The sequence below is a fragment of the Ramularia collo-cygni genome (assembly GCF_900074925.1).
Source record: "Ramularia collo-cygni strain URUG2 genome assembly, contig: RCC_scaffold08, whole genome shotgun sequence".
NCBI classification, from domain to species: Eukaryota; Fungi; Ascomycota; class Dothideomycetes; order Mycosphaerellales; family Mycosphaerellaceae; genus Ramularia; species Ramularia collo-cygni.
The window spans coordinates 1,023,008-1,050,956 of NW_019716262.1; the positions used below are offsets into that span (position 1 = coordinate 1,023,008).

A 27,949-nucleotide genomic window follows, 5' to 3' on the forward strand; every position below is an offset into this window, starting at 1 on the left:
TGGGATAAATGACCAAAATCAAGAAAAAAAAACATGTAATGACATATTTAAATGCAATGCGACGCTCATGCAATGATTTCTTTCCACTGTCTTCAAACCCTYCCACCCCTGTCTGTTCCCACGTTAGAATAATGCAGCTAAATCGCGCAGAAGCCTCAGGCAGGGGGCATCTTTGCCTAATCTGCTTATTCGTCGAAGATTCTCATCAAACGTCCTGCTTAGATCGTAGCCAAAGATTGAGGCAATTCACAGGTTCTCATTAGAATATCAGTTTGATTGTGATGTTCCAAGATGGTCGACAAGAGTCAAGGCCTAAGATTACGCACTTCCAGTCATCCTGTGTGATACTCCCGGCGCTGCATGCATAGCGGTTCCCAATCCTGCAAGGAGGGACCTTGCGGATGTAACCATCCTTTCTGTATAGTGATTCCGCCACTCGTAGACCTAATTCATCCAATAGCTCCTTGATCAGCGTACGCTCCAGCAAAATCCATACCAGCCAGCTGCGCCTGTATCTGGTCGATCTCCCTTGATAAGTCCTCCACATTCTGGCTCAGTGCCGACACCTCATCGAATCTCCTTCGCTTGTTGGCCTCCGCGATCATTTCCGAGACCATAAACTTCTGCTCTTCAAGTATCATCAATCTCTCTTTCAGCTCTTTCTCCTCCACTTCCAACGCCGTCACAGCGGCAGATGAAGCGGAGCTGGCTCGACTGCTACCGGGTCTGTGATTACTCCCGTTGGGAGTAAGTGTTGAGTTGTATCTGATGGTTGCCAGAGCACCTTTCCCCGCTCCGTTGGCAGGAATGCCAGGCGGTGTTCGTCCTCCGTTTGGCGCGGAATGTGCATGCTTCATGATCTTTGGTAAGGATTTGAGAGGAAGCATATGTATATGCAGAAAGTTGGTGGCTTGCTGATATATCGCTTTTTGCAAGCGTTCCTGTGTAGGACTTTCCGTAGCCATGTCTCGTACCCGGCGCGCCGCAACATCATATTGTGTGAAAGCATCCGTCAGCCGCTTCCTCACTTTGGCAGCTTCAGCAATTTGAGCCGGTGATGGAGGGTTTTCAGGGTCCTGTAACGGCCCAAGACATCGCTGAAATTTGGGTAATAACAAACGAATGCCTTGCTCGAACTGCTTCAAGTTTCCATACGCTCGCTGAGCAGGATCCTCAGCATGAAGTTCTCGAGCAAAGTCTGCCTTGCTGAAGATGGTACGTTGGCAGTCCTTGCACATACGTACGTCGACTGCTACTTTCCCRCGTCCCTTTTTCTCGCTTGCCTCCACATCGAGTCCAACTTCCGTCGAGCAGGAGGTGCTGGGATCGCCACATACGACTCTCCCACATATCCGGCAGTGATGACGCCGCATTGAGTATTGTGAAAAGGGCTGCTGACAAAAGGGACATTCCGCAACAGTTGCATCGTCCTCCCATGGTACTATGGCTTGCTCTAGAGCACGGATTTGAGGTTTGTTACCTTGTATTATACCCCCGAGCCACCCGGTCTGGCTGTTGTCGGGTGGTGGTGGGTGTGCCAAAAGCTGGGTCAAACGGGTCAATCTCGTTTCAAGCCGGCTAGTCTCCAGATTTTGCTTGTCCACCGTCTTCCGCCTGGCGGATTTGAAGAATTCGGTGTGATTCCGCTCAAAGCCATGATGATCCATATACCCTGGTCGACTCTTGTAGCAAGTTTCGCACACTCGACACCACAGACCTCGCACGGGTTCATGCTGTGCAGCTCGGGAAAGTCTCATTTGATACATGGTATGCTCCTCGCAGAATAGCTTCCCACAATGCCGGCAATTCACTTGTCCATTTGTAGCACCCAACCGCTTCCCACACATGGGATCTGAACAAGCATCGTTGACGTGCGGTCTYTGCCAGTGGGCACGAGTGACGACCTCGTCGGGATCTGGTGTTTCCGGCTGTTTGGACGGCCCAGGCGTAGAAGATGCTCCCCTGGAGTCGGCGCTAGCTTGAGAGCCTGGGATGGAGGCCAGGATCTCATTGTTAGACTCAAATACTTCCAACCCTCGTAGCTTCTGGTTGATCAACGCCAATGGCTGGAACTTCTTGGCCTTTGTCATCTGCTGCTTGAACCACGTCTTGGCTTCATCTTGTTCAATCACTTCCAGGTTGGCATGATTGTCGTCTATGTGTCTGGCACACAGTCGGGTGTCAGTCGAGGCATCCATAGCCCGTGTGGCATGACATGTTCCGTACCTACCTATTCAGCTGAAGCAATGTGACCTGCAAACGATGTCAGACCCGTCTCCCTCTCCTCAACACCCCACTCATAAGYATACCATCTCCTCGTTGCAGATCGGGCAGACCATGCGATTGCTGGCATTTTGCACGGCCGTCGTCTGTGCCGCATCGAGGGCGATGCGGGATGTGAGGTCCTCATGATCGGTGGAGATGGGCGTACTCGACGTGTGCGAACTCAGCGACAGGGAGCTGGATGAGGGCGATAGCAGACCGGTGCTGTTGGTGCTGTGATTGATCGTGTTGGTGGTGCTGGGATTCCGTGGTTGGGCCAAAGCCGTAACGCCCTTTCCACTGCCAATCACCCTTCCACCGCCCAAGGTCCTTCGCGCGGCCATGTCATGAAGTGTGCTGCAGCTGCTCGCCCATAACCCGGCCCTTGCACATGTCGCCGGTCTGTCGGAATTATTAGGTCGTTGTGGTCTGCACCTCCTCCATCGTCTGGAGTGAAGATGAGGGATGACGAGCTTCGTGGTGCAGCTGATCCGCGGCCGCCTGCAGCCGTTCCGCGCTGTGGKGGCTAGGGATGCTGAGGCGTAGGCTACGGTTAGCGTAGGCTACGTAGGGAATGATTTTCTCGCTTATTCCCTACGCCAAGGCTTCACGCACGGCCGTATATTGCGTGTGATATGAGCTTTTCTTAGAAAGGTAGAAGTATTAGTAAGTATAGTAGATCTAAATATTAAAGGAGTTCTTAGACCTATAATTAGCCGGTTAATAATTACTTAATATGCTCTTATTCGATTAATCCACGACCGTACGAGTCGTTTACGCAAGTAAGAGATATCCGTAGTTATTCTTAGAACTATTACCTTTAATAACCTCTATTAACCTTATATATATTGCTATCGCTAGCCCTACTATTACCCTTACTATCCGTCTAATCCGTCTATCTCTTAGTATGTTCTCTTACTATTATTCGATTACTATAACACTTCGAAAGGTAGTAGTTAATAGAACTATATATTGCCGATGTTAATAGCGTTCTAAGCGTACTATTAAAGGTTATGTTATTATAAGTAGTAGTATTACGGCTACTACTACTATTAAGGAGCCGTTATTACTACTACGGCCGCTACGGCCGGTAGTAGTAGTAGTAGTAGTAGTAGTATTACTACATCCTCTTTAAGCTCCTTATCCTCGTTAATAAGACCTAATATTACCGCTGCCGCTAGCTCTTAGAGCGTATCGCTATCTACGTAGTTAAGCTAGCGTAGTTATTATCTAGCTACTACTAGCTCTTATTCCTTATCCTTTAAAAACTCTAGTTCCTTCTATTACTACTTCTTCGTAGCGAGAAGTACGTTATATCGCCGTTCGTAGCGCGAGCGCTCTTTCTCGCGTATTTAATCGGTAAGGATTATAGCTCTACGGAGCGCTTTAGTATTAAAGTAGATAAAGATAAGCTTCTCGAGCTTATCGATAGAGAGCCGTATACGGTAGTTATCTTAGACGTAATTTATCGCCGAGAACGTACGCTCTAAGGGAACCGAATTAGCTAGTATGTTATATAGCTAGATAGCAATATTAGATAGCTCTAGCGCCTCGTGTTCGATACGGTCCTAATAAGTAAGTAGATTGTCGCGGTAAGTAATAAGGCTAGCGTTGCTCTTACTAAAAACACCGGTCTTACGGTAAAAGGTAGTAAACTATTACTCGAACCGTACGAGTCGCTCGGTAGCTACGTAAGTAGTAAAAAACCGATCTCTAGCGTTCTACTACTCTAAGCTCTACGAGCATAATATAGCTAGATTACTAATATTAAGAGCCTATAAGGCCTAGTAGATGTTAGTAGTTTAATTAATTAGTCGCTTATCTAGCCGCTCGAGTACCTTATTAATATACGGAACTCCGCTCTCGGCGATAGCTATACGTATATTACGCTAGCGTAGTAGCACTTAGCCGATATAAGAACGGTCGCTTTCGCTTATTAAGTAGAACTCGTATATTATTATTAAGAGCGTATAAAGGTGCTCTAGCCGGCTCTAAAAGCCGCTATCCTTTAGAAGCGCGATAGCTCGTAATCTACCTTTTACGAGCTTACCGTCGCTATTACGGAATAGCCTATTATAATTAAATGTAGCGTTACGGAGGCATTTACGCCCTATTACGAGCGAGTCCGTAGCGATAAAGTAAGAACCCTATCGTATAAGAACAGCGATAGCGATAGCTCTTAGGTATTAGTTATTATCGCTAGCGTACTCGTAGAGGATCCCTATAGTTTTTTTCGAGCGCTTAAGTAACGTAGTAAGGAAGGTAACTTTAGTAAGCGTAATTACGTAGTATTCGATACTAGCGCGTGTCTTCGAATACGTCGTAAAGTCCTTAATAAATAGCTATAGGCCGTAACTATCGTAGAGCGAGCAGAAAACGTAACTTATAAGAGGATTAGCTTAAAGGCGCTTATAGACCTTTCGCATTATTTCGTATATATTAGACGTATAGCTATTCTACCTCTTAATATTATTATCCGGAGCCTATATAGTAGCTTAATTAATAAGTAACTTAGTAAGTATACTACTATCTTAATCCTTACCCTCTATATAGTAGTTCTCGAGGAATAACGCCTATCCTTTAGACGTACTTACGTAGAGGTTATAGTATCGCTTACCGCTATTCGAGTCGCTTTCGTCGCTATAGAGATTAAGGTATTCGTAGCCCTTTATATAGTTCTAAATAAGCGTAAGGGTTTAATAGTAGTCGTTAGAGAGTAGCGTCGTTACGATAGCGCTACGGTTAGGAAAGGACTAGCTATTATCGAAGAGGTAGATAAAAGCGTTCTACTTAGGATAAGCCGTATTATTAGCGGTTATAAATAGTAGACTAGACGTAAATAGCGCGTAAGCGTACGCTATATCGCGCTATTCCTTCGGTATACGGTAGATAAGCATGCTATTATCGTTAATCCTCCGCTACTTCGATAGCTATAATAGGCGAAGCTCTAAGGCTAAAGTATAGGCGTAGCCTATATAGAACGCTTAGCATCCGCGTACTTTACGTCGGAATCCGCGGAGGATAGTTCTCTTCCCTATCGAACTTATTTAATTAAAACCTTACTTAAGCTCCTATATATACGTTGCTCGCCCGTAATATTAAGTTCGATCCGGTAATCGTACTCCCCTCTATACGGAGCTAACTTATCCGCTTCCCGCTCGAAGAATAACGGGAGTATATTATAAAGCTCCGGAGGTATACTCTTCTTTAATTCTTCGAGAGTCCGAGGGTTCTTAGTCTTTAGAGCCTTCTCGATATCCGCTAAATAAGTAGCGGCTAACGTAGTAATATCGTCGACCTCTAGGTAGTTCCTTCCTTCCTTTACCTACTTCCGTAGGATTCTATAATAGAACCGGCCCTTATCTAGCGCGGTCCTAACCTTATTCTACGCCTTCTAGGGATTTCCTAAAACTAGCGGGAAGTCTAAGTCTAGTACGACATACGCGTATATAACTTAACTATATCCGTCGATTTCTATCCGGAGGGCGACTACTCCTTCTATCTTAGCTTTCTTTATACTTAAAGTAGCCCCTTTTACCTTACGTTTCTCGCGACTTATAAAGGGGAGTCCGAGTCCTTCTATAAGGTTTCCGTAAATTATAGTATAGCACTAGTAGCCTTTATCGATAAGAGCGAAGCTTCCGAAGGTTCTCTCGAGGACTACGTTACTATATACTAGGCAACCGTCTATTATCTTCTTCGCTTCGCTCTATTCTACTACTATTACTTCCTTTACTCCCGGTTCCTAACTCTAAACGGGAGTTACTCTTTTCTCGACTCGTTTCCTCCTTAGTCCGACCCTTTATAGTCGGACTCTAATATTAGCCCGACGGCTATCGTATTAATCTACGTCGCGGGGCGGATAGCCGGGGCGTATAGATAATCTTTTACTAGGTACCCGCTCGCTCCGTAACGGAAGTAGAGCCTTACTTATTAGCGTTTATCTCGCTCCGCCTAGGTTACCTATTTAGCTTACTATTTCCCGTTTTCCTTACGGTCTCCGTTAGTTCTTAGTCGGTTCCCGCCCGGTCGGGTAGGGGCTATTACTACGTCTCCGTCGGAGTCGACGCGATAAGTCGCGGGTCYCGAGTAAGAACGAGTAGTAACCGTTATAGTAGTACCGCTATCCGAGTGTTTTTCCCTCTACCTCTTATTCGAGGATTTAAACTAGTCTATCTCCTCGAGGTTAGTTATAATCCTTTCTACTTCCTCTACGAAGTCGTAGTAGTCCGTTAACTTCTATATAGAGGCCGTATACGTACGTACTAGGTTCGAGAAGGTGTTCTTTAGGTATCCGATCTTTATATCGTCGGCCTAGCTCTATCCGCCGGTACTTAGTAGAAGTCCGTCGAATTCTAGCTAGTAATCGTGCTATAGTTAGCTAAGGGAGTATCTAAGGCTCGTAAGCTATTCTTCGAGCGGGAAGCGGACAAGTTAGCTCTATATAGAGGGGAGTACGATTATCGGATCGAACTCCGAAGAGAACTAGACGGGTCCCTACTAGAACTACCCTAGGGCCCGCTATATAGTATATCGAAGGACGAACTTCTTATATTACGGAAGACCTTAGATAACTTAATACGGAAAGGATATATACGTCCTTCTACTTTATTAGTAGCGGCCCCCGTGCTTTTTCTACGGAAGCCCGGAGGGGGGTTAAGGTTCTACTATAACTATCGCGTACTTAATAAGTTAACGAAGCCGGATTAGTACCCCCTACCGTTAATCCCGGAGACCTTACGAAACTTATTAGGTACTAAGTAGATTATAAAGGTAGACGTCGTAGCTATATTCTATTATATTCGTATAGCTAGCGGTTACGAGGAGAAAACCGCGTTCCGTACGCGGTTCGGTTCGTTCGAATAGTTAGTATATCCGTTCGGTTTATCGGGGGCTCCGGTATCTTTCTAACGGTATATTAACGGGCTACTACGAAAGTTCCTCGACGATTTCTACTCTATATATATAGACAATATAATTATCTACTCTAGTGGAATAAAAGAGGACTACTTCCGGAAGGTTCGTTAAGTACTCTAGGTACTTTAGGACAGAGGCCTATACCTAGACCCCGGGAAGTACGAGTTCGTAACTAAGAAGGTAAAGTACCTCGGGTTTATTATCTATACTAATAGAAAAGGAGTAGGACCTAACCCGGAAAAGCTAGAAGTAGTAAGAAACTAGGTAAGACCTAAAACTTAGAATAAGACCCGTAGATTCCTTAGGTTCGCGAATTACTACCGCATGTTTATCGCTTATTATTTAGAGCTAGCCGCTCTATTAACGGCGCTTATCGGGAAGGGAACGCCGTTCTCCTAGGGAAAAGCGGAGGAAGAGGCGTTCGAGAAACTTAAGGTAGCGTACTATCGGGCTCCGGTACTTTCCTACTAGGATCCGACGCGAGAGACCTTCCTTAAAGCCGATTATAGCGGGTTTACGATAGGAGGCGCCCTCCTATAAATTTAAGACGGAGTCCTATACCCCGTAGGCTTCTTCTCGCGAAAACTAAATAAAGCGGAGATTAACTACGACATCTACGATAAAGAGATACTAGCAATTATCTCCTACTTAAAATTCTAAACTTCCGAGCTTAAAGCGTATAGGTCCGTTACGATTTAGACGGATTATAAGAACCTCGAGTACTTTATAGTAAAACGGTAGTTATCGGAACGCTAAATTARATAGGTRGAATTTATAGCGTAATTCTAGTTTACTCTAGTATACCGGCCGGGAGTCGAAGTAATTATACCGGACGCCCTATYRAGGAGAGAATAAGATACYCTTARGTAAGACGATAAACGTTCGAGGTTCCGCCGATTCTTAAACCCGGATTCYRTAAAGGATTAGCCTAAAMCCGTAGAAGAAGCTACGGACGYMGTTATAGYTACGACTAGCTCCCTCCGAGATATAGCTAGATAAGAACTCGTTCCYRTTAGGGAATAGCCGACCTCYRRAGAGATACYRTCGGAAACTAACGGACCGTTTTARGAACGCGAATTAAACGCCCTATAGRAGGAAGCGGAAARGAGCGACTACGTCTACTAAGCCGTACGCCGCGTAGTTTAAGACGGAGACCGAACGCTACCTAGCRATATTAAGTTAAAAGTATAAGCTAGCGACTATTCCCTCGATAAAGAAGGGAGGCTCTAATACCGAGGTAAACTATAGGTRCCCGGAGTACTAATCKCGTCGGAATCCGAATATAAAGTAGCGGACTACGATACGCTAYRAGGAGATACGCTCCGGACGAAGCTAATCTAGTCYRTYTAYRATTCGCCGRTATACGGCTACYCTARGYRGGACTCTAYRGTATTATTAGTAGRAAGGTAGTTYTAYTAGCCTCTATAGTCGAAATACGTAAGGCAATTCCTACGTAATTACGATTACTACGGAAGGAATAAGGTATAGCGAGAGTATAAGTACGGACTCCTAAAGCCTTTACCGGTYCCTAAAAGGTTCTTCTARGAGATCTCTATAGACTTTATAACGGATCTACTAGACTCGTAGGGTAACYRCTAYCTATAGGTAATTAAGGACCGCTTAAGTAAGTTCGTCGTATTATAAGCGATATCCGGTATAAAAGCGGAGGACTACGTATAGAACTTTATARARTATTAGRTACGMYACTAYRGCCTACTACGTACGATTACTAGCGATCGAGGAACGAATTAGACTAGTAYCTTTTAGAGGACCCTATACYRCCTTACTAGCGTAACCTAGCGATTAAGCTCYRCTTACTATYYTTAAACGGACGGAGGCCCGGAAAGRATAAACTAGGAAATATAAGCCTACCTTCGGAACTATATTAATAGGGAGTAATCCGACTAGAATCGATAGCTCCCCGTAGTATAATTAGYRCTAAACGGGAGATATTAAGCGGGACTAGGRATAAGCCCCTTCTTCGCTACTTACGGCTAYRAGGCGCTACYRCCCGTAGCGCTAGAGCCGGAGAACGACGATTCTCCGAAGCTAGCCGCCGTAGAACGAGCGGCTTAATTCGTAGAAAAGATTAAGGAAATTACTACCTTATTTTAAGCTAGTATAGCGGATTCCGTATAGAAATAAGAGGAAGCCGTAAATAAGTTACGTAAACTAGTACTAGTCTATAAGGTCGGCGATAAAGTCTAGCTCGACTTAAGGAACTACGATACTAACCGGCCGAAGAGGAGTCTAGCGGAGAGATACGTAAAATATACTATCTCCGAAGTGTTATCGCCGGTATCCTTTAGGTTAATAGGGCTCCCTAAGAATATCTATCCCGTATTCTACCCGGATAAGCTAAGGCTAGCGAGTAGCGACCCTCTACCCGGATAGGAGTCCGATAATAAATAGCCGGACCTAGTACTATTTAAGACTTACGACGAGTAGGAGGTAGAGCAAATTCTCTATATAAGGAACAAACCTCGAAATAGAGGAAAGAGGAGGGAAGTACTAGTAAAATAGGCCGGATACTACGAGCTTACGTAGGAACCCTTAGAAAACTTATCGGACACCGTAGCTCTAGACCTTTTTAAGACTTAATACGGCGACGTAGCGGAGAATAACGGCCCTAAGGAAAAATAGGGGAAAGCGACGACTAAATACCGGACTTAGGAAGGGATACTACGGGAATAAAAAGATAGAGTATAAGATTACTAGAGTTTAGAGCGATTTAGAGGATTCCGGCCGTTACTTAACGGCCCCTAGGGAACGGGTTACGGATATAGGCGTTATACGATTACTTTTAGGACTTTTTATTAGAGATTATAGAACTTACGGGAAACCGACGAAAAAGAGACGGGAACCGACGTTTTATAATAGGAACATTTTATTTCTTAGATATACTAGGAGAGACTTACGGACTCTAGGGTTATTCCTACGGAGCCCGACCGAAATACTACTTATTTAGGCTAAGAACGGCGCTTTCCTAGCTATAAGGTAGGAACTAGACTACTAGGACTATTACGGTTAGTAATAGAAAAGTAGCGGAGAATAGGGTAAACTTACGTAAGAGAGGCCTATATAGCCTTAGTATCGATAGTAATGTTTAGAGTATTATATATATAACTAAAATTCGGTTAGCGACGGAAAAGAGCCGGAGAGCGGGGAACTTACGGAGGGAGTAGTATCTAGAGCTTTAGAATCTCTAAAGGCTTAATAACCTTAATAGCGGTCTTAAGGTCCTTAAAGGTAATCTCGCTAAAACGCGCGTAAGCCGATAGAAAACGATCGGGAAGCGGGCTATATCTTACGCTTCCTCCTTATCCTTAGCTCTAGTCTAGGTAGCGTATACGATATAGTAGAGAGAGGGGCTAAATACTATAGTTAGCGAGGTAAAACGGTCGGAGCTAGGGGTATATATATAGGGCCTTATAAGGTTAACGCCGGTCGGAGTATAACTTATAGGCTCGAGTACGAGAAGACTAAGATATTAGCGGAGAGCGTAGGAAAAGTATCGGAGTCCGGGGACTTACCTCCTAAGTAATATAGTTAACCCTAGAGTTAGCGTAGCTAATATAGTAGATATAGTTTAGCTTAGATATCTAAGGAAACCGGTTAAAAACTATCGGAGAGTAGGGGAAAGGGGGGGTACCTCCTAAGAGGAAGGGAAGGGGGGAAAGGGTAATAATACGTACGTTAGTAAAGGTATAGCTAACGAAAGAAAGAGGGGRGGGGGGGGAATCCGCTATATATACGTAGCGGAGCGGTATAGTAAATAGTAAAGTAAGGCGAAGTAAGGTAGTAGTAAACAACTCTAATCGTAAGTTAGCGGCGCTCTTTAGCCTAAGTCCGACGATTCCGGTACGGAGAGAGGAAGTAAAGTAAGAGCGGAACGCGGGAAGGACGGGAAGCGTATATATACGTATACGGCTACCTAATTATAAAGCGGAGGGCGGTAGTAAAGTAAGCGGCCGGAGTCCGGGAATTTTTTTTCCGCGCTCCGTATCGAAAGGGGAGGGGGGGAGGGAGGAGGGGGGTAATATAATAGGCGAAGCCCTAAGGCTAAAGTATAGGCGTAGCCTATATAGAACGCTTAGTATCCGCGTACTTTACGTCGGAATCCGCGGAGGATAGTTCTCTTCCCTATTAAACTTATTTAATTAAAACCTTACTTAAGCTTCTATATATACGTTACTCGCCCGTAATAATAGCGATAGTATCGGTATCGGTATTAGCGTAGTAGGGTTACGCTATTAGTAGGTAATAAAGGCAGTATAGTTATTAAGGTAGTAAAGTTTCTTCGTATTACTAATAGTTAAGGGGATCGTAAAGTTAAAGTAATAGATATATCGCTTTCTCTTCGTCTTATGTTTAGAGATGTATTCGGTAAAGTAGTTATTTATCTACTATCTAGTTCGAGGTATGTTCGTCGTCGTATAACTATAATTTTAGTATTAGATTAAAGCTCTTAATTAGGGCTTTATAACGATCTATAAATCGTACATATAAGTAGTGTTATTTAGATATTACTATCGCTAACGACTACCTAAACCCTAACCCTATATATATTCGAAGATTATTTCGAGAGGTTAGAGATACTAGTATGCCTTACTTAAGCTCTCCGGGAACTACCCGTTAGGTCTAGCGCCTTCCTCATTAAGCTAGCGCGTAGCCTACGGTAGGCTACGTAGGCTACGTAGGCTACGTAGGGAATGAATTCCCTACGTAGGCTACAGCACCCCTAGTGGGGGCGGGCTCCACTTTAGCCGGCTGACTGATCACTTACCTACCTGACTCCGATCCTTCGTTGTGCCTGACATGTTTTTGGATCGCAAGCAAGTGGTGGTATTTGATGTTGTATTCCGACATTCATCATCATAGTCAGAGAGTAATTCGCATACCTTGGTCGTAATAGTTCACGATGTCTTCAATACTGTTGATGGACGACCCTTGTTGAACCTTCGCTTCACTTTCTCTGGGCAGTCGCGTCCTCGACGCGCTTTCCAAATTACCAGATTACAATGAACTTGAACATCACACCACTTCCTCACACCATCACAACACTGACTGCACAATTGTTGATTCGCGCCCTTCTAACCGTCTATTCTGACAGGCACATTGTGGTATGGCCACCATGGCCGCAGGTACGCATTTCGGCAGTGTTTCCATTGTCGCGTCTCCACCGACATCCATACCCCACCATATCAATTCTCCCCATCCAACGCCTCTGATGTTCTGAAATGGTCAAGTGAATGAATCGGAGGATTTCGCTGACGTCCTTTGCAGACATGGATCCCCAACGCCAGCCCACGGGTCCAGAGAGAGCAGTCTCCGTGAGAAACCATGTTCTCGCCCTACTTCCCACAGCTGCTTCGAACTACATGGAGGCCATCGCTGCTGGAAAGTTCTTTTGCGTGGTTGAGAAGCACGACACGCCGTTCGACTTCGCAGCACCCGATGCTGAGAGCTTCCTATGGCTCTGTGCCAAGCCCACCTTACCGATCCGCAAGATGTTCACTCATTACAGAGCTAGATGCCCTGAAGGTGATGATCAATTTGTGGTAACCGCCGCGGGAGATGATCAGACAGAGATCGACGGGAGCGGTGACACCAAGTTCAAGGACTTGCCTGCCCCCAAAGACGGTGTTCTGCTGCTCACTGCGATCCGCAAGCCGGCCTCTCGTGTTAGCATAATGTACTCCACCCCGTCAAAGGCACCTCCACGCAGCTCACATGTGAAGAGCGAGCCACGTCGTACACCTTTGGGCCCTCAGCACGCCAATGGGCAGTCACGGGCTTCAGGGTCGGGGAGCAAGCCATTGAGATTTATTCCAGAGTACGGAAGCGCACCGCTCTCGGCGGGAAAGCCATCTGCTGTAGCGGGCGGAATTCCATCGGTCTCAAGGGCGAATGCTCCTGTGGAAGCTGCCCAGCCTGCGGTCGTTCAAGCACCTCCGATTGCTGAGGATCAATATCAGCCTCGCGAGTTGGCCAACCCATTCGTCAAGGACGAGCCCGAACCGGAACTGCCCCGCCGAGGCGGGCCACTCTCTCAGCTCACGAATGAAGAAACCCCAGAGCGGCTTGAGGCTGCTGTGCAAGCAGGTCTGAAGGTCTTGACGTCTCTGGAGACTCCCCTCAAAGACATGCCGGCGAACGAAGACACCATCGCATGGCTCGAGCAGATCGGCAAAGTCAAAGAGGCTGCCATCAAGACACGCACCGTTGTGGGGGTTGTTGGAAACACCGGAGCGGGTAAATCCTCTGTCATCAACGCCATGTTGGATGAGGAGCGTCTTGTGCCCACCAATTGCATGAGAGCATGCACTGCTGTTGTCACGGAGCTCTCTTACAATTACTCCGATAATCCGGCCACCAAGTACCGCGCTGAAATCGAGTTCATCAAGCCTGAAGATTGGAGAAGAGAACTGACGATGCTCTTCCGAGAGATATTCGATGAGAACGGACACTTGTCGAAAGAGGTCCACTCTGCAGATTCGGAAGCTGGTGTTGCATACGCAAAGGTCCGCGCTGTATATAACAAGCTCTCTCGGGAGGAACTCACCCACACCAGTGTTGAAAAGCTCATGAACAACAAAAAAGTGCGAAGCCTCCTTGGCAGCTGCAAGACGTTCAGCACCCGCGAACCACGAGCTTTCTACGACAAACTGCAATTGTATGTCGACTCGAAGGAGAAGGGTACCGAAAAACTTGACAAGAATGGTAACCCTGCCATCAATCAACCACGCCCATTTGAGTCATGGCCTCTTATCAAGGTCGTCAAGATCTACACCAAATCCCCAGCGCTGGCCACGGGTGCCGTCATTGTCGACTTGCCAGGCGTACACGACTCCAATGCTGCGCGTGCTGCTGTCGCGTCAGGCTACATGAAACAGTGCACTGGTCTTTGGATTGTTGCGCCTATCAACAGAGCCGTCGACGACAAATCCGCAAAGACTCTCCTGGGAGACACATTCAAACGCCAGCTCAAGTTTGACGGTACCTATAGTGCTGTCACGTTCATCTGCTCCAAGACGGATGACATTTCTCTCACCGAAGCAACTGACAGTCTCAAGCTTGGGAACCAGATGACGGATCTCGATAACAAGGCTGCAGATATTGAGTCTCGCCACCGGAATTTGACCAAGGAAATCAAAGACATCAAGAAAAGCATTGGAGATTACGAAGATTCAATGAAGTCTATTGAAGACCAGGAGGAGGTTTGGGAAGGTCTCGAGGAGAGGCTCGCGCAAGGTAGATCTTGCTTCGCTCCCTCTGAACAGCGCAGCAAGGGCGGAAACAACCGCAAGAGGAAGTCATCAAGCTCAAGTTCGTCTCCAGTGTCCAGAAAGCGGCGTCGACGTACGATTGATTCAGATGACGACGGAGATGGAGATGGAGATGGAGATGGAGATGGAGATCAAGGTCAAGACCAAGATCGAGCAGACAGCGATGCCGAGGCACACGACCAGGACAGTGACTCTACCAAGAAACCTCTCACTGAAGACGAAATCACTGCCAAGCTTGATGAACTCAAGAAAATGTACAAGGAGGCCCGACGGGAGAAGAAAGCTCTGGAGGCGCGCGTCGTGGAGATTCGCAAGTCACTCCGCACACTTGACGACGAGCTGGAGGAAATCGACACCCACAAGACTGCTATTGCGATTGGTGGAAGAAACGACTATTCTCGCGCTGCGATCAAGCAGGACTTCGCTGCTGGTATCCGAGAGTTGGACCAAGAAGCGGCAGAAGACGAGGATCCGGACGCTTTCGATCCGTCGGAGAATAAACAGGACTACAACGCCGTCGCAGAGTCTTTGCCTGTCTTCTGTGTAAGCAGCAGAGCGTATCAAAAGCTCTCTGGTCGCATGAAGAAAGATAGCAATGTTCCCGGCTATTCCATGCTCGCAGAGACTGAGATCCCGCAGCTTCAAGCCCATTGCAAGAAGCTCACTGAAAAAGGACGCCAGGCTAGCTGCCGCCGTTTCCTCAACAGTATGAAGCAATTGCTTGGGTCACTCGGGCTCTGGGCTAGCGACGACGGTACCGGCGTTAAGCTCACTGCAACGCAACAAGACGTGGAGAAGGCCATCCTGTCGAAGAAGCTCAAGGATCTGGAGAAGACTCTCGAAAAGGTCGTCAACGACACGATGGCGGATGCGGCAGAAACCATTGATGACCAGCTGTTTGCGAAGTTTGCTCCTGCCGTTCATGCTGCCACTCAGGAAGCCTTGCCGAGGTCTCAAGCATGGGGGCCCCAAAGGCAGATGGCGGCTTGTACTGGTCGAGCTACAAGGCTACCACACGTCGAAACGGAGTGTGGGCCGGGTCGAGCGGTGCCCGCGACTTCAACGCAGATCTCACAGAGCCAATCTACAAGACACTTGGTGGGTCACTTCCCATCAGATCAGGACCAGCATACTGACTTCTTCCAGGGGGTGTATGGGAACGTGCGTTTCAGCGTCGCATACCCACCATCTTGCAGAGTCTGAAGCGCTCGGCTACGAACGTGTTGAAACAGTTCCACGTCGTCGTCGAGGACCGAGCCAGAAAGTCTGGTCATGGTCTGGCGAGAATGGGTAGGTGCATCATATCACAACACCTTTGGTCAATGGCGAGCTAATGTTGCCTGCTTGACTAGGTATGCTCGGTGCCAACCTCCCAACGCATTCGAGTGCTTTCGGCGACATCTGTCAAGAAGCAGTCACCAAGCTTAATGAAGGCCAACGAGAACTCAGCCGCCAATTCACGCCGGTCATTGCTGCCGCTATGGAACCCGTTTACGAGCAATGCAACCAAGAGAGCGGCAAAGGCTCGTTTGCGCGCATGAAGGCCGCGATGGCTGCCCACGTGGGTGGCAAGGGTCCCGACATGTTCCAGGACGCTTCCGAACAGGTCAAGGCAAGCTTAAGGGTATGCCAGCACATCTCCGCGCCTGTTCTATCCGATGCACCATACTAACCCATTTCTTCTTATTCAGGCGCTTTGCAAGGGAATAACAAAGTTCTACCTCGAGAAGATGGACGACGTCTTCCTCGCTATGAAGCGCGACTATCTCGGTATCGTTGGAGGAGTTGTGGGCCAGATCACCATGCCAAAGGAGGAGCGAATGGTGCGGAGGGCAGTCGATGAAGCTATCAGTGCCGCTGATGGCATATTCAGCGAGGTCCTTGACGGTGATCTTGAGGACCTCAAGGTCAAATTCTCTGCTCCCATCGACGATGCCACTGGTGATGAGCCCAAAGACGACATCATATTCACGGAGAACGACGACGAAGACGACGCTGAAGAGGATGGCGGTGACGAGACAGCGGATGAGAACGACGACGCTGATGATATTATGACAAACCAAGGCAACACTGCTACTGAGGCGGATACCCCGGTCATCCCTGGAGCCTCTTTGGAGGATTAGTGTCGCTATTGCCATTCAGAGTGACAAACGATTAGCTGCGCGACAGAGATCCGCTTACGTTCCACTCATGGAGTGGCTGCACGAGTTGACGAGGAGACAATCGAGAGGGGATTGGGGAGCAACATTGCTCGCATGTGCATATAACTTCAAGGCTGTATAAACACTGGCTGATTCGATACGTTCTCAAGACATACTCTGTTTATTTTCGATTATCTGTTCGTCTCCTTACTATATCCAAATCATCGCATTCATACCCGCAGGCGACCAGATCGTTCTCCATTACCAACCGGCCTCTGATACCATCCCCTCTCTTTCGCTCCACGCTATGGAACCATCCCCTCGGCCGCCTATGCCGTTGAAGGCGTCGACCCCTTGGCCATCTCAGCAGCAGCTCTCTTCAAATCCTCCGCCCCCTTCAAAACACTCTTCGGTTTCCCATCATAATTCACCTTACGCATCCAATCCTCCAACGACTTGATCCTCCCGGGATGAATCCTATCCAACAAAGCAAAATCTCTCTTCTCACAAAGCCCTTCCCCCCAATACAACCACCACGCCCCGAAATTCTCCCTCCACGTCATAGTCGATTCATCCGTATGAGCATTCGGGCCCGCGGCCCAATTCGACGGGGCATTGGGAAAAGGTTCCGCCATTGGTAAGAATGTTTCCAAGTCTAGGAATTGATGTTTTGAGGGTTTCCCGGTGACTTTGGTGAAAGTTTGGGTGATTTCTGTAAAAGTTACTTCGTCGGTTGCGACTTTTAGGGATAGACCTGAGGATTCCGTGGGGTTGTCGAAGATCCAGAGGGAGTAGAGGCCGATGTCTTCGAGGGCTATTAGGGGGATTTTGCCGTCCTCTGGTACAAGCAAATTTGTGTCAGTAAGGGTAGGAGATCGATTCACTCGGGTTTCGTGAGATATGTAGGACTTACTTGCAGGATTAGCCCAGAGAAAAGAACCATCATCCAGCTGTTTGGGTACAAACATCCCATCCCATAACATATTCATATAAGGCCCCGTAATAAGCAAAGAGCTCGTAATCCCCTTCTGTCCCTGCGCCATGATGAAATCCCCAACTCGACCTTTGGCATCATTATGTCCCCAATGATACTTTTCATTCCAATTCGCATCTTGCAGCGCGTAATCCGTGGAAGCGTAGAGGTAATGCTGTACGCCTTCGTGTCGTGCAATTTCATACGCTCGAATGCCGTAGAAGAGTTCATTCTTCTCGCCGATTGTGAAGCCGTCTGTGTTTACCCAGGCGCCGTAGACACCTTTGAAGGCGCGGTGGAGGTCTTTTTGGTTGTCTTGGCTGCCTTGGAGGAGTTCTACATTGGGGAGTTTGGCGAGTTCTTGGGCGCGGGCGGAGTTTGTRTTACGGGTTAGAACTCGGACTGTGTAGCGGGAGCTTTGGGAGAGGGCTGTAGGGTTTGTTAGTTTGGGGATGTGTTGTGATGGGGTTATGTGGTTTTTGTTGCGTACCGTGGACAACGGGAGAGCCTTGGGCTCCTGTGCCTCCGATGACGAGGATCAATTTCATGGTTCTTCTGGGGATTGGATTCTGGCTGTTGGGGTATGGTTTCTCTATCTTGCGATGATGGAATCATGATGAGGGAATCGTATTCTTTTATGCAATGTGGACCATTTTCGAATCGTTCAGTCAACATGTCGTTTGGGATATATTGAATACTAATCACCTTTGTCCTTTACTAGCTCCCGTGTGTGATCCTCGCGAAGTCACATTCCCCAACGCGGTACTGCTGAGGTTTGTGTAGCATCTTTGCCCGTGTAGGAGGCTTGGCAGATCTGTTAGGGGTTGGTGCGATCAGATCCAATATGACATACCGGCACTAGGTGTATGGAGTGATCACTGATCACTAATCACGAACTTCACACGACATGTCGATTATGAAGAGAAGGGCAGAATGAACGGTAGCCTCGAAGTAACGTGTGATTGGCGTCATAGATTGCAAAGAATGTGAGACAAAATACTGTATGGTTTCGCCACGCGATGCAGGGTATAGCGTTCGGGATCAGACTGACAACAATTTGTAAGGAAACTTGGCGACGGCAATCAACTGGTAAAACAATCAGGCGGAGTTGCGTGTATGTTGGAAGCTATCTCATTGCGTCAAGAGGTCAGTCTTAAGTAAAGCTGGCAACAGATCTCGCTTGAGAGTAATTTGTTAGAGCAGGTAGCGAGATGGAACTATAGTACCATGGAGATCGAAGTGCTTTGTTAGAAGAATGAATTCCTAATTCTATCTCTCTCTGGGAGGCATAAAGTCTCTCCCGCTCCAAGTATTACTATAAAGACATTTCTGCTTCATCACGATATCTTTGAATCTATCGAGTCTCCATACTCTGGCATGTACAACGAGAGAAATTTCTCGAAAAAGTACTCCACTCAAAGCCAGCCCCCTGCCGCCCCTATTTACCCACATAATCCAGCTCCCCAAGCCAAGACAAAATCTCCCTATTAACCTTCTTCGGCTCATCCTGAAAAGCCCAATGTCCCGCATGAGGAATTGTCACCAGTCGGGTGGAGTTGGGGAAGATGCCAGCAATCCCATCCACGAATTTCGGAATGAAATACTCATCCTCCACTCCCCAAATAATCAGAGTAGGGACTGGAAGGGTGATGTTCTGCAACGGGGAAGTCTGCCCATAAGGAGGAGCAGGGTAGTTCTTCTTATAGTACGCCATCATACCATTCATGGGAGAAGCGGTCAAATACTCTTCAATCTCCTTGCGGCGTCTGGGGTCTCGAATGAACTTGGTCTTCTCTTCTACATCCTTGTCATCGCCAATTTGATGCTTCATGAAATGTAAAGTATATTCGGAAGCCTTCTGCTGTTCCGGGTCGAAATTGACTAGATATGAGAGTCGGGGAATGATAGGGGCATTCATAAGAATCATCCCAGAGACCAATTCCGGGTGCGAAAATGCAAGTAATTGAATCGCTGCTCCGCCGAAATCATGTCCTCCAATCAAGACTTTCCGGGCTTTGAAATGCGTGATGAGAGCCATGAAATCCCCCACGACGTTTTGAAGGAGATATGCATCGTCGTCTTTGGGAACGTCGCTGGGAGGGAAACCTCGGAGAGTAGTGGTTACGACGGTGTATTGTTTCGCCAGTTCGGGGATCTGGTTGTAGAATGTGTCTGCATTGTCGGGAAAGCCGTGGGCGAGGAGGAGGAGAGGGCCGGAACCTGTTGCGCGGTAGTGGGTATGGACTCCTTCGTTTTCTACGAATCCTTCCCAGGATTGCTGGGTCTCTTGGGCTTGCACGGATGTCATGCTTATCAGCAGAGTGATGAGGAGGTTTGGTAGGAACATCTTTTCGCTGCGATGGGGATGCTTTTGTGTTTGCTTTCTATGATTTCAATGCCTATGTGGGTACCTTATACTCACTGTTTACTGATCACTAGTGGCTGGCTTGATCACTCATCTTTCCCTTTTAGGAAATTTGGAGTTGCGAAGGCTAATGACTGATGATGGAAGACGTCACTTAGTAGACCGTCCGGGCTCGAAGTACTCGGATTGTGATTCGTCAATTGACAAACCGGCCGTGTGGTTTTTTAACGGCCCCCTTTTCTGCCAAGTTCTGCCATTTTTGTGCCTCGTCTCCTTTCCATATACCTGATGCCTGCTCATGGTCAGCACTGTAAATACTTCAACGATGTAAGCTATATCCTCGACGTGGATCGGTGTCCGGGAAATGATGGGGCACTGTTTGCACAACATACTGTCCAGAGGCTATCGCTGAGGAGACACTGGCAATGTGAATTTAGCTACTACTTACATACTGATTGCGCATCAAGCGCTCCGCTACACTTGATGAAACAACATACACAGCAGATTCGGGCCTCGTTGCCTTCTCAATGGTGTAGGGCATCGCCCTCAACGACACCAGGTCGTTGCTCACTACCCCAACCCTAACCCTGGTACTTACTATCATCACAAGGGCAGGTTTAGCCGGCAGCCGTTGCTGACATCACGCTGTTCTTTCACATGCAGCTCCGGACTTATCACACGGACTTGTTCCCACTTGACATCCAAGACATTCACTTGCCTTTTGAACTACCGACAATATGGCAGGTACGACTGAAGAATTCCCGCCAGTGGAGGGCGGTGGCTCCCTTATTCTCGCGTGGCAGATCCGCAATAAGAAAGTACTCATCATTGGCGGCGGCGAGGTCAGTCTACCTTCCAGCATCAACTCCCACAATCCATTGACATTGACCTGACCCAGTCCATTTTCCCCCACAGGTAGCCGCCGGGCGGATCTTAAAAGGCCTCAACGCCGATGCCGCCGTGACCGTCATCTGTCCCGCCTCGGGTATGAATCCCGAAGTCGCCCATCGCGTCGCGGAGCAGCAAATCACGCACATTGACCGCAACTTCGAGACGACGGATCTGGATGACCCGGAGATCGCTCTGGTCATGACGGCCATCGATGACCCGGTCGCATCTTCCCAGATCTGGAAGCTGTGCAAACAGAAGCGCATCAATGCCAATATTGCCGATGTGCCCCCCGAATGTGACTTTTACTTTGGAAGTGAGCACCGAGATGGACCGCTGCAGATCATGGTGTCGACCAATGGGAACGGGCCGAAGATGGCGAATATTGTGAGGAGGAGAATCGCTGCGACTTTGCCGGAGAATATTGGACAGGCGATTGTTAAGGTCGGCGAGTTGCGGAAAAAGCTGCGGAAGGTGGCGCCGAATATTGAGGAGGGGCCGAAGAGGATGATGTGGATGAGTAAGGTGTGTTTGGCTTGGAGCTTGGAGGATTTCTGTGATATGTCGGAAGAGGACATGGAGGGACTTCTACGGAGCTATGCGCCCGACAAGGTTCCTAGCCTGAATGAAGTCCGTGGGCCTTGGGAGTTTGACGGTAGCTTTGGCTGGAGTTGCGTGTGTTAAGATATTGTCATCCATGTCCGTCGAGACGTCGGTACCATATGCTTGTCTTATGGAGCATGACCCGAGAGATCCAGCTATTTGCAGTCAGCCATGAGTGGACGAAGTGTGGTGAGAATCGCCGAGATACGAGCGACGTTGGTCGGAATCAGAATATAATGACTGAGAGACATTTCAGCGTTTGAATGGAATGCTGAAGGGCCACGATGGGCTTGCAGAGAGGAGGCATAGGATCGATCAAGGGGAGACAACTCTGAAGATMCTAGCTGTCATGCCCTCGGATGTGCCGGTTATGAAGTGGCGAGGTCAGCTTGCAAGTGGTTTGCGAAGGCTGATGGTATCAAGGGCAGACTCAGCTACTCAATCCTATGACTTGAAGCTCACGCCAACTTGACCCGGAAGAAAAAGGCACAAATTGGTGGGCTTAGCAATATCTTGGATAGTTCCCTGAATACGACTTACATGTAGTCGCTCCAACACGCTTTATCCAGACCTTCGCACTTCTTGACCACCCTGGACAGCCCCAGCTATCACGCATGCAAAATTCATGAACCCGTCCGGAATCTCAACGACCACTTCAGTCGCCCCGTTCCAGCTGACATACACTCTCAAGAGGTGAGATTCCTTTTCAAAGACAAGCGAAGGTGGCCAATTCTTCGGCGTAGCTTTCCCATACCGCTTTCGAAAAAACACGATAAGTATGCTGCAAGCGTCTCCGAGGATACATGTACTTTGATTATGCCGATGCATCCGTGGCTATTGCAATCAGGCTCGCGGGTAAGAGCATTTGAAGAAAACCAGCGGTCTTATGAAGATCTTAGAGAGTCTGGTGAGCTGATTTACGGCGGCTCAAGGCTCAATCCAAGTAAGTTACTCGAGCTGGATAGGGGAGAGCGACAAGCCTCTCAGCTCCGGTTCACGATAAGTGTTCCACGATGGCTGCGGTCCAACAAGCAAGGCATCTAATCATCTTCTTCGTCTTGTGACGTCTATAACGGCTGCCGCTTACATGGCCCGTCATCAAGATCCATTCGTTCAACCCAGAGTTTGCACTGGCCTGTCTTGGGTCATTGTAAGTAGTCTACCTGCGGCTGGGAGATACATGCGATAGCCCAAAGAAAGCATGTGCAGTACAATAGTAGCAGAGTACCCAAAGATAGGCCTTTGGGTGTTCTAGTCCAAAATGACCATGGAGCTTTGATCGTATATATGCACTATTGGGTCCATATATGCCAATGAGCGAGAATACGCCTAGTGGTCGACAGTACATAGGGATATTCGGTATGACAGGTATGTGTTCACTTTTCCAATGTATTGTCGGCCATACCCAACGTCGGCGTGCAGCTGTGAAAGTTGCAACTAGGCCAAAAGGTGAAAATGCTCATATGAGCTATATCGGTCCAAAATGATCACGACAAGAGCTGAGCTGAGCTGGTCTGGGACGGTCTAAATATGTGAAGAAAAGGGCAAAAAAAGATATTTGCCTGTCTGAGACAGGCMAAAGGTCATAGTCATTTGAATGTGACGAGCTGGTGAAGATGAGTATTGAGATGTTCAAGTTATGAGTCCAATTTGACTTACCAGCAAGGGGCTCGAACCCTCAACCTTTGGTGTATTCATTCCGAAAACCAACGCGCTACCATTGCGCCAACCACTATGTACTGTCAGAATAGGTTGGAACCGCTTTTGGAAAGATTTCTTACCCYGACTTGCGTGGGTGTAACCCATTGCGGTTGATGGTGCTGCAAATTTTGACTCAGATATGTACTGTCTTGCAACTGCCGAGACTCCGCCGAAACACTTGATCAACACATTACTACCTCCCCGTCGCGTGTAGTCTACTAACGCTATTACGACTCCTCGAGCACAGGAGGTAACTAAGTAAATTTGTTGATTGTAAGGAGCGTAAGCAATAGGACGAGATGCAATAGTACTTCGTTTAGTCGAGCTTCTGTTTACAAACGKCAGCGCACCTATACCCTGCATAATATTATATTTAGTAATGTACGGCTAGAAGCGGACAGCGATTTTTACAATTACAACATAGTTACTAATAAAGACAAGATTAATAACTAAGTACTTCTTTAATCGCTTCGTACATTACGGCATATCAAACCAATCGTGTTTAAGCAACTCCTTTGCCGTTAGCCTATCCCTCGGGTCTAATTTCATGATTCCACAGAGAAATGCCTTGTCTTCCGAGGTCATCTCGTTGTCTTCCACCTGGGAGAACGGCTTCCGAATACCCTGCTCCTCTATGTAGATGTGAATCGCAGCCAGGATCTGTTCCTGTTCTTCGTCTAAAAGCGTCTTGTAGCTCAATGGAAAGGGTCCAAAGTATCTCGCTTGTTGTATCAGGACATGCGCAGGAAATTCGGCGTCATCGGCCGATACCTTCAGAGGCTTGAAAATGTGAAAACCTCGCCCAAAAATAAGGCTGATAAGCTACCAAACGATTAGCCAGATCCATAGAGTAATGGTGAATCCATAAAAGACTTGCCGTGGCGCCGAAAGACCATATATCTGTTGGAGTCGACCATTTCAGCCCCAATAAGGCTTCTGGGCTTCGAAAAATAGCAGCTCCGATTGCATGGGCTGTACCGCGAGGACCAGTCTCTAGATCGACGTTGCAAGCGTCGCCTGTGAGATGTGGTGTAAGCGTCGAGTCGATGTAATCGGAGCTATGAGTTGCTCGAGCTTACCGCAGTCGGCTAATTTAGCCTCCACAACTCTCGTGCCGTTTGCGTCGAAATTGAGGAGTATGTTGTCTGGTTTGATGTCTTGCAACATTAGGGTTCAGCCAAGTCTTATCTTGCAGGACAAAGACGGATCATAATACCTGTATGGACTATTCCTTTTGCATGTAGGGATCCTAATGCGGAAAGAATGCTGTGAGCGATGAGTTTGATGTCTTGCCTCGAAACTCTTGCTTCGCTTGACCACTTCAGTGCATCAAGCTCGAGGTGCTCCAATACTAGAAAAGGAGGTTCTTTGYCATAGTCGATGAAGTTTCTGATGCACGAATCGCCCTCAAACTGTTGCAAAATTTGCTTTTCGCGTTGAAGACGAATCTCAGGCGCWCATTTGAGCACGACTTGTTTATGCGCCGTAGTGCTGGATGTATGTTTAGCGGGCACAGAGTACTGAAGTTGGAGTAAGGAGAGTGACCGACCTTGCGCTCCAGACTTGGTCGTGAAGCTTCTGCGCGACGACATATACGTCTCTTACACCCTTGACCGCCTGGCCTATTCGTAGAGCTGATGCCATGACAGCGGCTCGAAGGCCTCGCACAAGTGCTGGACAAGCGCTTCAAAGTTGAGTTCAGTCGTGCACGAAAGGGCATTTCACCTTGAAGAATCCATCTTGAAGAATCCATGCTCACCGGGCCCTGCCGAGACGCGCGCCGCTTTCGCTTGTGGTAAGACCAGCAGTTTCTGACTCATGGAGGAAGTGTGGTCGAATTGGAGCCGCATTGGGACGTATGGTTCACGTACCTGCGTTCCTTTGTCAAGCTACCCGTACCACTAATCGCTCTTCCTCTTCCTCTCATCAGCCTCCCTACCAGCCTTCAAAAGCCTTCTAGTCTCATTTCTCTTCATCTCAACATCCTCATCAAACTCACCTTTCTCCTTCCAATCTTCAGCTCCCCCGAGATACCTATACACAACCCTACTGTCCAATCCTCTACACCCGTCGTCCTTGCTTGCTCCCTCATAGACCCCAAGACCCTCTTTCCCCAACGCCAACTTCGCCCCGACTCTTTCAGCAGCATCGACCGCAAGTCCAAAGTCCTTCTTCATAAGCTCCACACRAAATCCTCCTTGGTATCCTTTACTCGCTGGAGCCTCCGGACAGATCCCCGGTACAGGACACCAATCGTCACAAATCGCACTCTGCGCCGTACTGGTATGGAAGACATTCGCCAGAACCCTCGGATCCATGCCTGATTTAATCCCGATGTTCATGGCTTCGCTTACGGCGATTGCGATGAGGCCTGAGCAGTAATTGTTGCACAGCTTGCTCACTAGTCCGAGCGAAGGACCGCCGCAGGGGAAGATGTTGCCTGCCATTAAGCTGAGAAGTTCCATGAGGAGTGGGAGATCAGAGTTTGTGGTTGAGCAACCGAGCATGAATGTTAGAGTGCCCTTTTCTGCACCCATGACGCCCCCTGAGACTGGTGAGTCGTAGAAGCGGGTACTCGGGTGCTTTTCTGCACATGCATCGCGAACGGCTAGAGAGGAAGCGGTATCGATGGTGGAACAGTCGATCAGGATTTTGTTGTCCAGGGATGAGCTGGCCAGGACACCGTTTGCTGCATCGAGATAGACGGATCGAACATGAGATCCTTCCGGTACCATGGAGAGGATCACGTCCTACATTGCGATTGATGTCAGCCAACCTTGGTATGTTGGATGGGTCTGGTTATGGACGATGGCATACACACTTGTCTGCAACTTCCTTACTACTCCCGCAAGCATGTACTCGCCCTTTGCCATCTTGGACAAACTTCTCTACCAGCTTTTGTGAGACATCGTACACATGAAACTGCGTGTCGGTATGCATCTTCTGCAGAAGATTTGTTACCATGGGAAGTCCCTACGGATGCATTAGTGAGTGCGTATAGCATTAATGAACATGGTCAAGCATACCATGAGCCCAAGCCCAACCCATCCGATCGACTTTGGTAGTTCTGTCATTGTAGAAGGAGACCACGGTGCCCAAGACGTAAGAATCGATGTTCGATGAGAGGTGCAAAACGTTACATGGGAACTGTATTCCATTTACCTCCTAATGTAGGTGGGGCAGTCACCCCGCGGCTGTGAATTCGTACATACGCCGGCATCGAACGTCTGGTGACGTCTGCAGATGTTGACAGAGCCGGATAAGCAGTAGGCAATGCATCGGAACACTTTCGCGTGCTTGTATGAATTTTTTGGCGACTATGACGACCCGCATAGTGAGAGTCACGGGTTCGGCACTTCGTGCTTGTCGTCTCTACCGGATCGACGGGCGGAATAGGCCACGAGGAAAGAAATGCTTTGGTGTGAGTAGGAGATCGCCTCGTCTGAATGTTAGGTATGGATGGGATTTGAGGGAGGAACGACCTCCGCCATTGCGGAGCGATGAAGCCTCACCGTTGAAACATTAGCCGGATGTTGAAAAAGTGCTGAAGTGCCGCAACTTACACAAGACTCCATCTCTAACCCTTTGCACGACACAGATTGCTCTCCATACATACATTGTACGTTATATGAAGTAGAAAAGCCATACGATGAGCGTGGCAGCCGGTCGCACTACCCAAACCCTAACCCTAAGCGTTATTCTGTCGGAGTTTACACGAGCAGGATGCAGTTTTGCAGCTCTGTGCTCGAGCATTGGAYAATCTACTTCCGCCGATCTTGAGAGTGTGACGGGATTGCCCTCAAGAAAAACGAGCGTGCTTCACTTGGATTGCAAGCCTCCGGAATAGCAGAATATATCGCGCAGTGAATGCTGCGACAATGGTTGATTTGGGATATACGAAGAGTCCTTGCATGMCAGAGAAGTAGCCGTATGATGCTCCGTCTGAGATCGCTTTGTATGCTTCTTCCACAATCAAGTATGTAGCGAGTCACTGCTAACGGGACAGTGAAAACTGCTAGCCGTCCGCAGCGAGCAACGAGAAGCGTTGGAGCACATCAAAGCTGCATTGAAACAAAAGCTTATACGCAGTGTTAAGGATATTCTGGGGAGGCAGGGCCAAGGCGAAACGATGCAACGTCCCAGTCAACTCGTTTGGGTCCAACGCTGCTGGAGCAGAGAAGTATTGTGCCATATGAGGCTCTTTTGGAGGAACAATGCCCAGTCTTCCCAAAATCGGGCCGTTCAAGACATTGGAGCCCCAGATCGGATCTTCAGTCTTCAGCGCCGGGACGCATCCCAGCCATGTGGCGCAAAGACGGTACTATGGGGAGCAGGACCTCGGGACTTGCCAGTGCGGCGGAGATCCAACATGAATCCGTAAGTTAGCCACGATCCAGGTTGGCCTTTCTGCTGGACACGATCGCTGGCTGTTGGGTGGAAGTGTAAGGACGGTCGAGCTGGAGACTGCCCGGGGTCGGCGTCCAAAGCTCCCGAGACACCCGATGAGATAACGGGTGCAGTCGAGTACTCGTGCTGACCTACCTCATCTCGACGTCCACCGCTGCCCAAGAGCCGAAGAGACGACGAAACGACACTCGATTGCGAACAGTGCAGCGTAGGATGCGTGTTGTATGCAAAAAGGAGGCAGCAAGGATTCCAATCAAGATCCAACTAGTCAAGCCGATCGGCGCAACGCTCGACGCCCAAACCAAAACAAACACAGACCGGCAAAGGTTCACCAAGACACATTGCATTTTTCCCACACAGTCACTCCCGCAACTCGGCTCTGGTTGTACAACTCGAATATAGC

General features: G+C 48.1%; 8 protein-coding genes and 1 non-coding gene; 3 read left to right on the forward strand and 6 right to left on the reverse strand.

Annotated features, from left to right (window-relative positions):
• Positions 1-449: 449 nt before the first annotated feature.
• RCC_05929 (related to vacuolar segregation protein pep7) lies at positions 450-2,606 on the reverse strand (the record flags this gene model as incomplete). XM_023771193.1 has 3 exons in its annotated part: positions 450-2,163; positions 2,231-2,253; positions 2,310-2,606. 3 exons carry the CDS (start codon positions 2,604-2,606, stop codon positions 450-452), a joined length of 2,034 nt encoding a protein of 677 aa, XP_023626961.1.
• Positions 2,607-12,313: 9,707 nt separating this feature from the next.
• On the forward strand, positions 12,314-15,671 carry RCC_05930 (uncharacterized protein; the record flags this gene model as incomplete). XM_023771194.1 has 3 exons in its annotated part: positions 12,314-12,323; positions 12,466-15,566; positions 15,615-15,671. The coding sequence occupies 3 exons, from the start codon at positions 12,314-12,316 to the stop codon at positions 15,669-15,671; spliced, it is 3,168 nt and encodes a 1,055-aa protein (XP_023626962.1).
• Positions 15,672-15,754: 83 nt separating this feature from the next.
• Positions 15,755-16,591, forward strand: RCC_05931 (uncharacterized protein; the record flags this gene model as incomplete). XM_023771195.1 has 3 exons in its annotated part: positions 15,755-15,758; positions 15,821-16,092; positions 16,160-16,591. The coding sequence occupies 3 exons, from the start codon at positions 15,755-15,757 to the stop codon at positions 16,589-16,591; spliced, it is 708 nt and encodes a 235-aa protein (XP_023626963.1).
• Positions 16,592-16,938: 347 nt separating this feature from the next.
• RCC_05932 (probable nitrogen metabolic regulation protein nmr) lies at positions 16,939-18,130 on the reverse strand (the record flags this gene model as incomplete). XM_023771196.1 has 3 exons in its annotated part: positions 16,939-17,447; positions 17,523-18,011; positions 18,073-18,130. The coding sequence occupies 3 exons, from the start codon at positions 18,128-18,130 to the stop codon at positions 16,939-16,941; spliced, it is 1,056 nt and encodes a 351-aa protein (XP_023626964.1).
• An 890-nt stretch (positions 18,131-19,020) lies between these two features.
• RCC_05933 (uncharacterized protein) lies at positions 19,021-19,929 on the reverse strand (the record flags this gene model as incomplete). The annotated part of the gene is made up of 1 exon (XM_023771197.1): positions 19,021-19,929. One exon carries the CDS (start codon positions 19,927-19,929, stop codon positions 19,021-19,023), a length of 909 nt encoding a protein of 302 aa, XP_023626965.1.
• Positions 19,930-20,684: 755 nt separating this feature from the next.
• On the forward strand, positions 20,685-21,519 carry RCC_05934 (probable siroheme synthase Met8; the record flags this gene model as incomplete). XM_023771198.1 has 2 exons in its annotated part: positions 20,685-20,789; positions 20,863-21,519. 2 exons carry the CDS (start codon positions 20,685-20,687, stop codon positions 21,517-21,519), a joined length of 762 nt encoding a protein of 253 aa, XP_023626966.1.
• Positions 21,520-23,093: 1,574 nt separating this feature from the next.
• tRNA lies at positions 23,094-23,173 on the reverse strand. One transcript is given in 2 exon segments: positions 23,094-23,129; positions 23,138-23,173. It is a non-coding gene; the product is annotated as a tRNA-Arg (tRNA).
• A 443-nt stretch (positions 23,174-23,616) lies between these two features.
• RCC_05935 (related to serine/threonine protein kinase) lies at positions 23,617-24,783 on the reverse strand (the record flags this gene model as incomplete). XM_023771199.1 has 5 exons in its annotated part: positions 23,617-23,961; positions 24,017-24,156; positions 24,219-24,284; positions 24,356-24,630; positions 24,689-24,783. The coding sequence occupies 5 exons, from the start codon at positions 24,781-24,783 to the stop codon at positions 23,617-23,619; spliced, it is 921 nt and encodes a 306-aa protein (XP_023626967.1).
• A 257-nt stretch (positions 24,784-25,040) lies between these two features.
• On the reverse strand, positions 25,041-26,213 carry RCC_05936 (related to 3-hydroxyisobutyrate dehydrogenase; the record flags this gene model as incomplete). XM_023771200.1 has 3 exons in its annotated part: positions 25,041-25,889; positions 25,957-26,112; positions 26,166-26,213. The coding sequence occupies 3 exons, from the start codon at positions 26,211-26,213 to the stop codon at positions 25,041-25,043; spliced, it is 1,053 nt and encodes a 350-aa protein (XP_023626968.1).
• Positions 26,214-27,949: the final 1,736 nt, after the last annotated feature.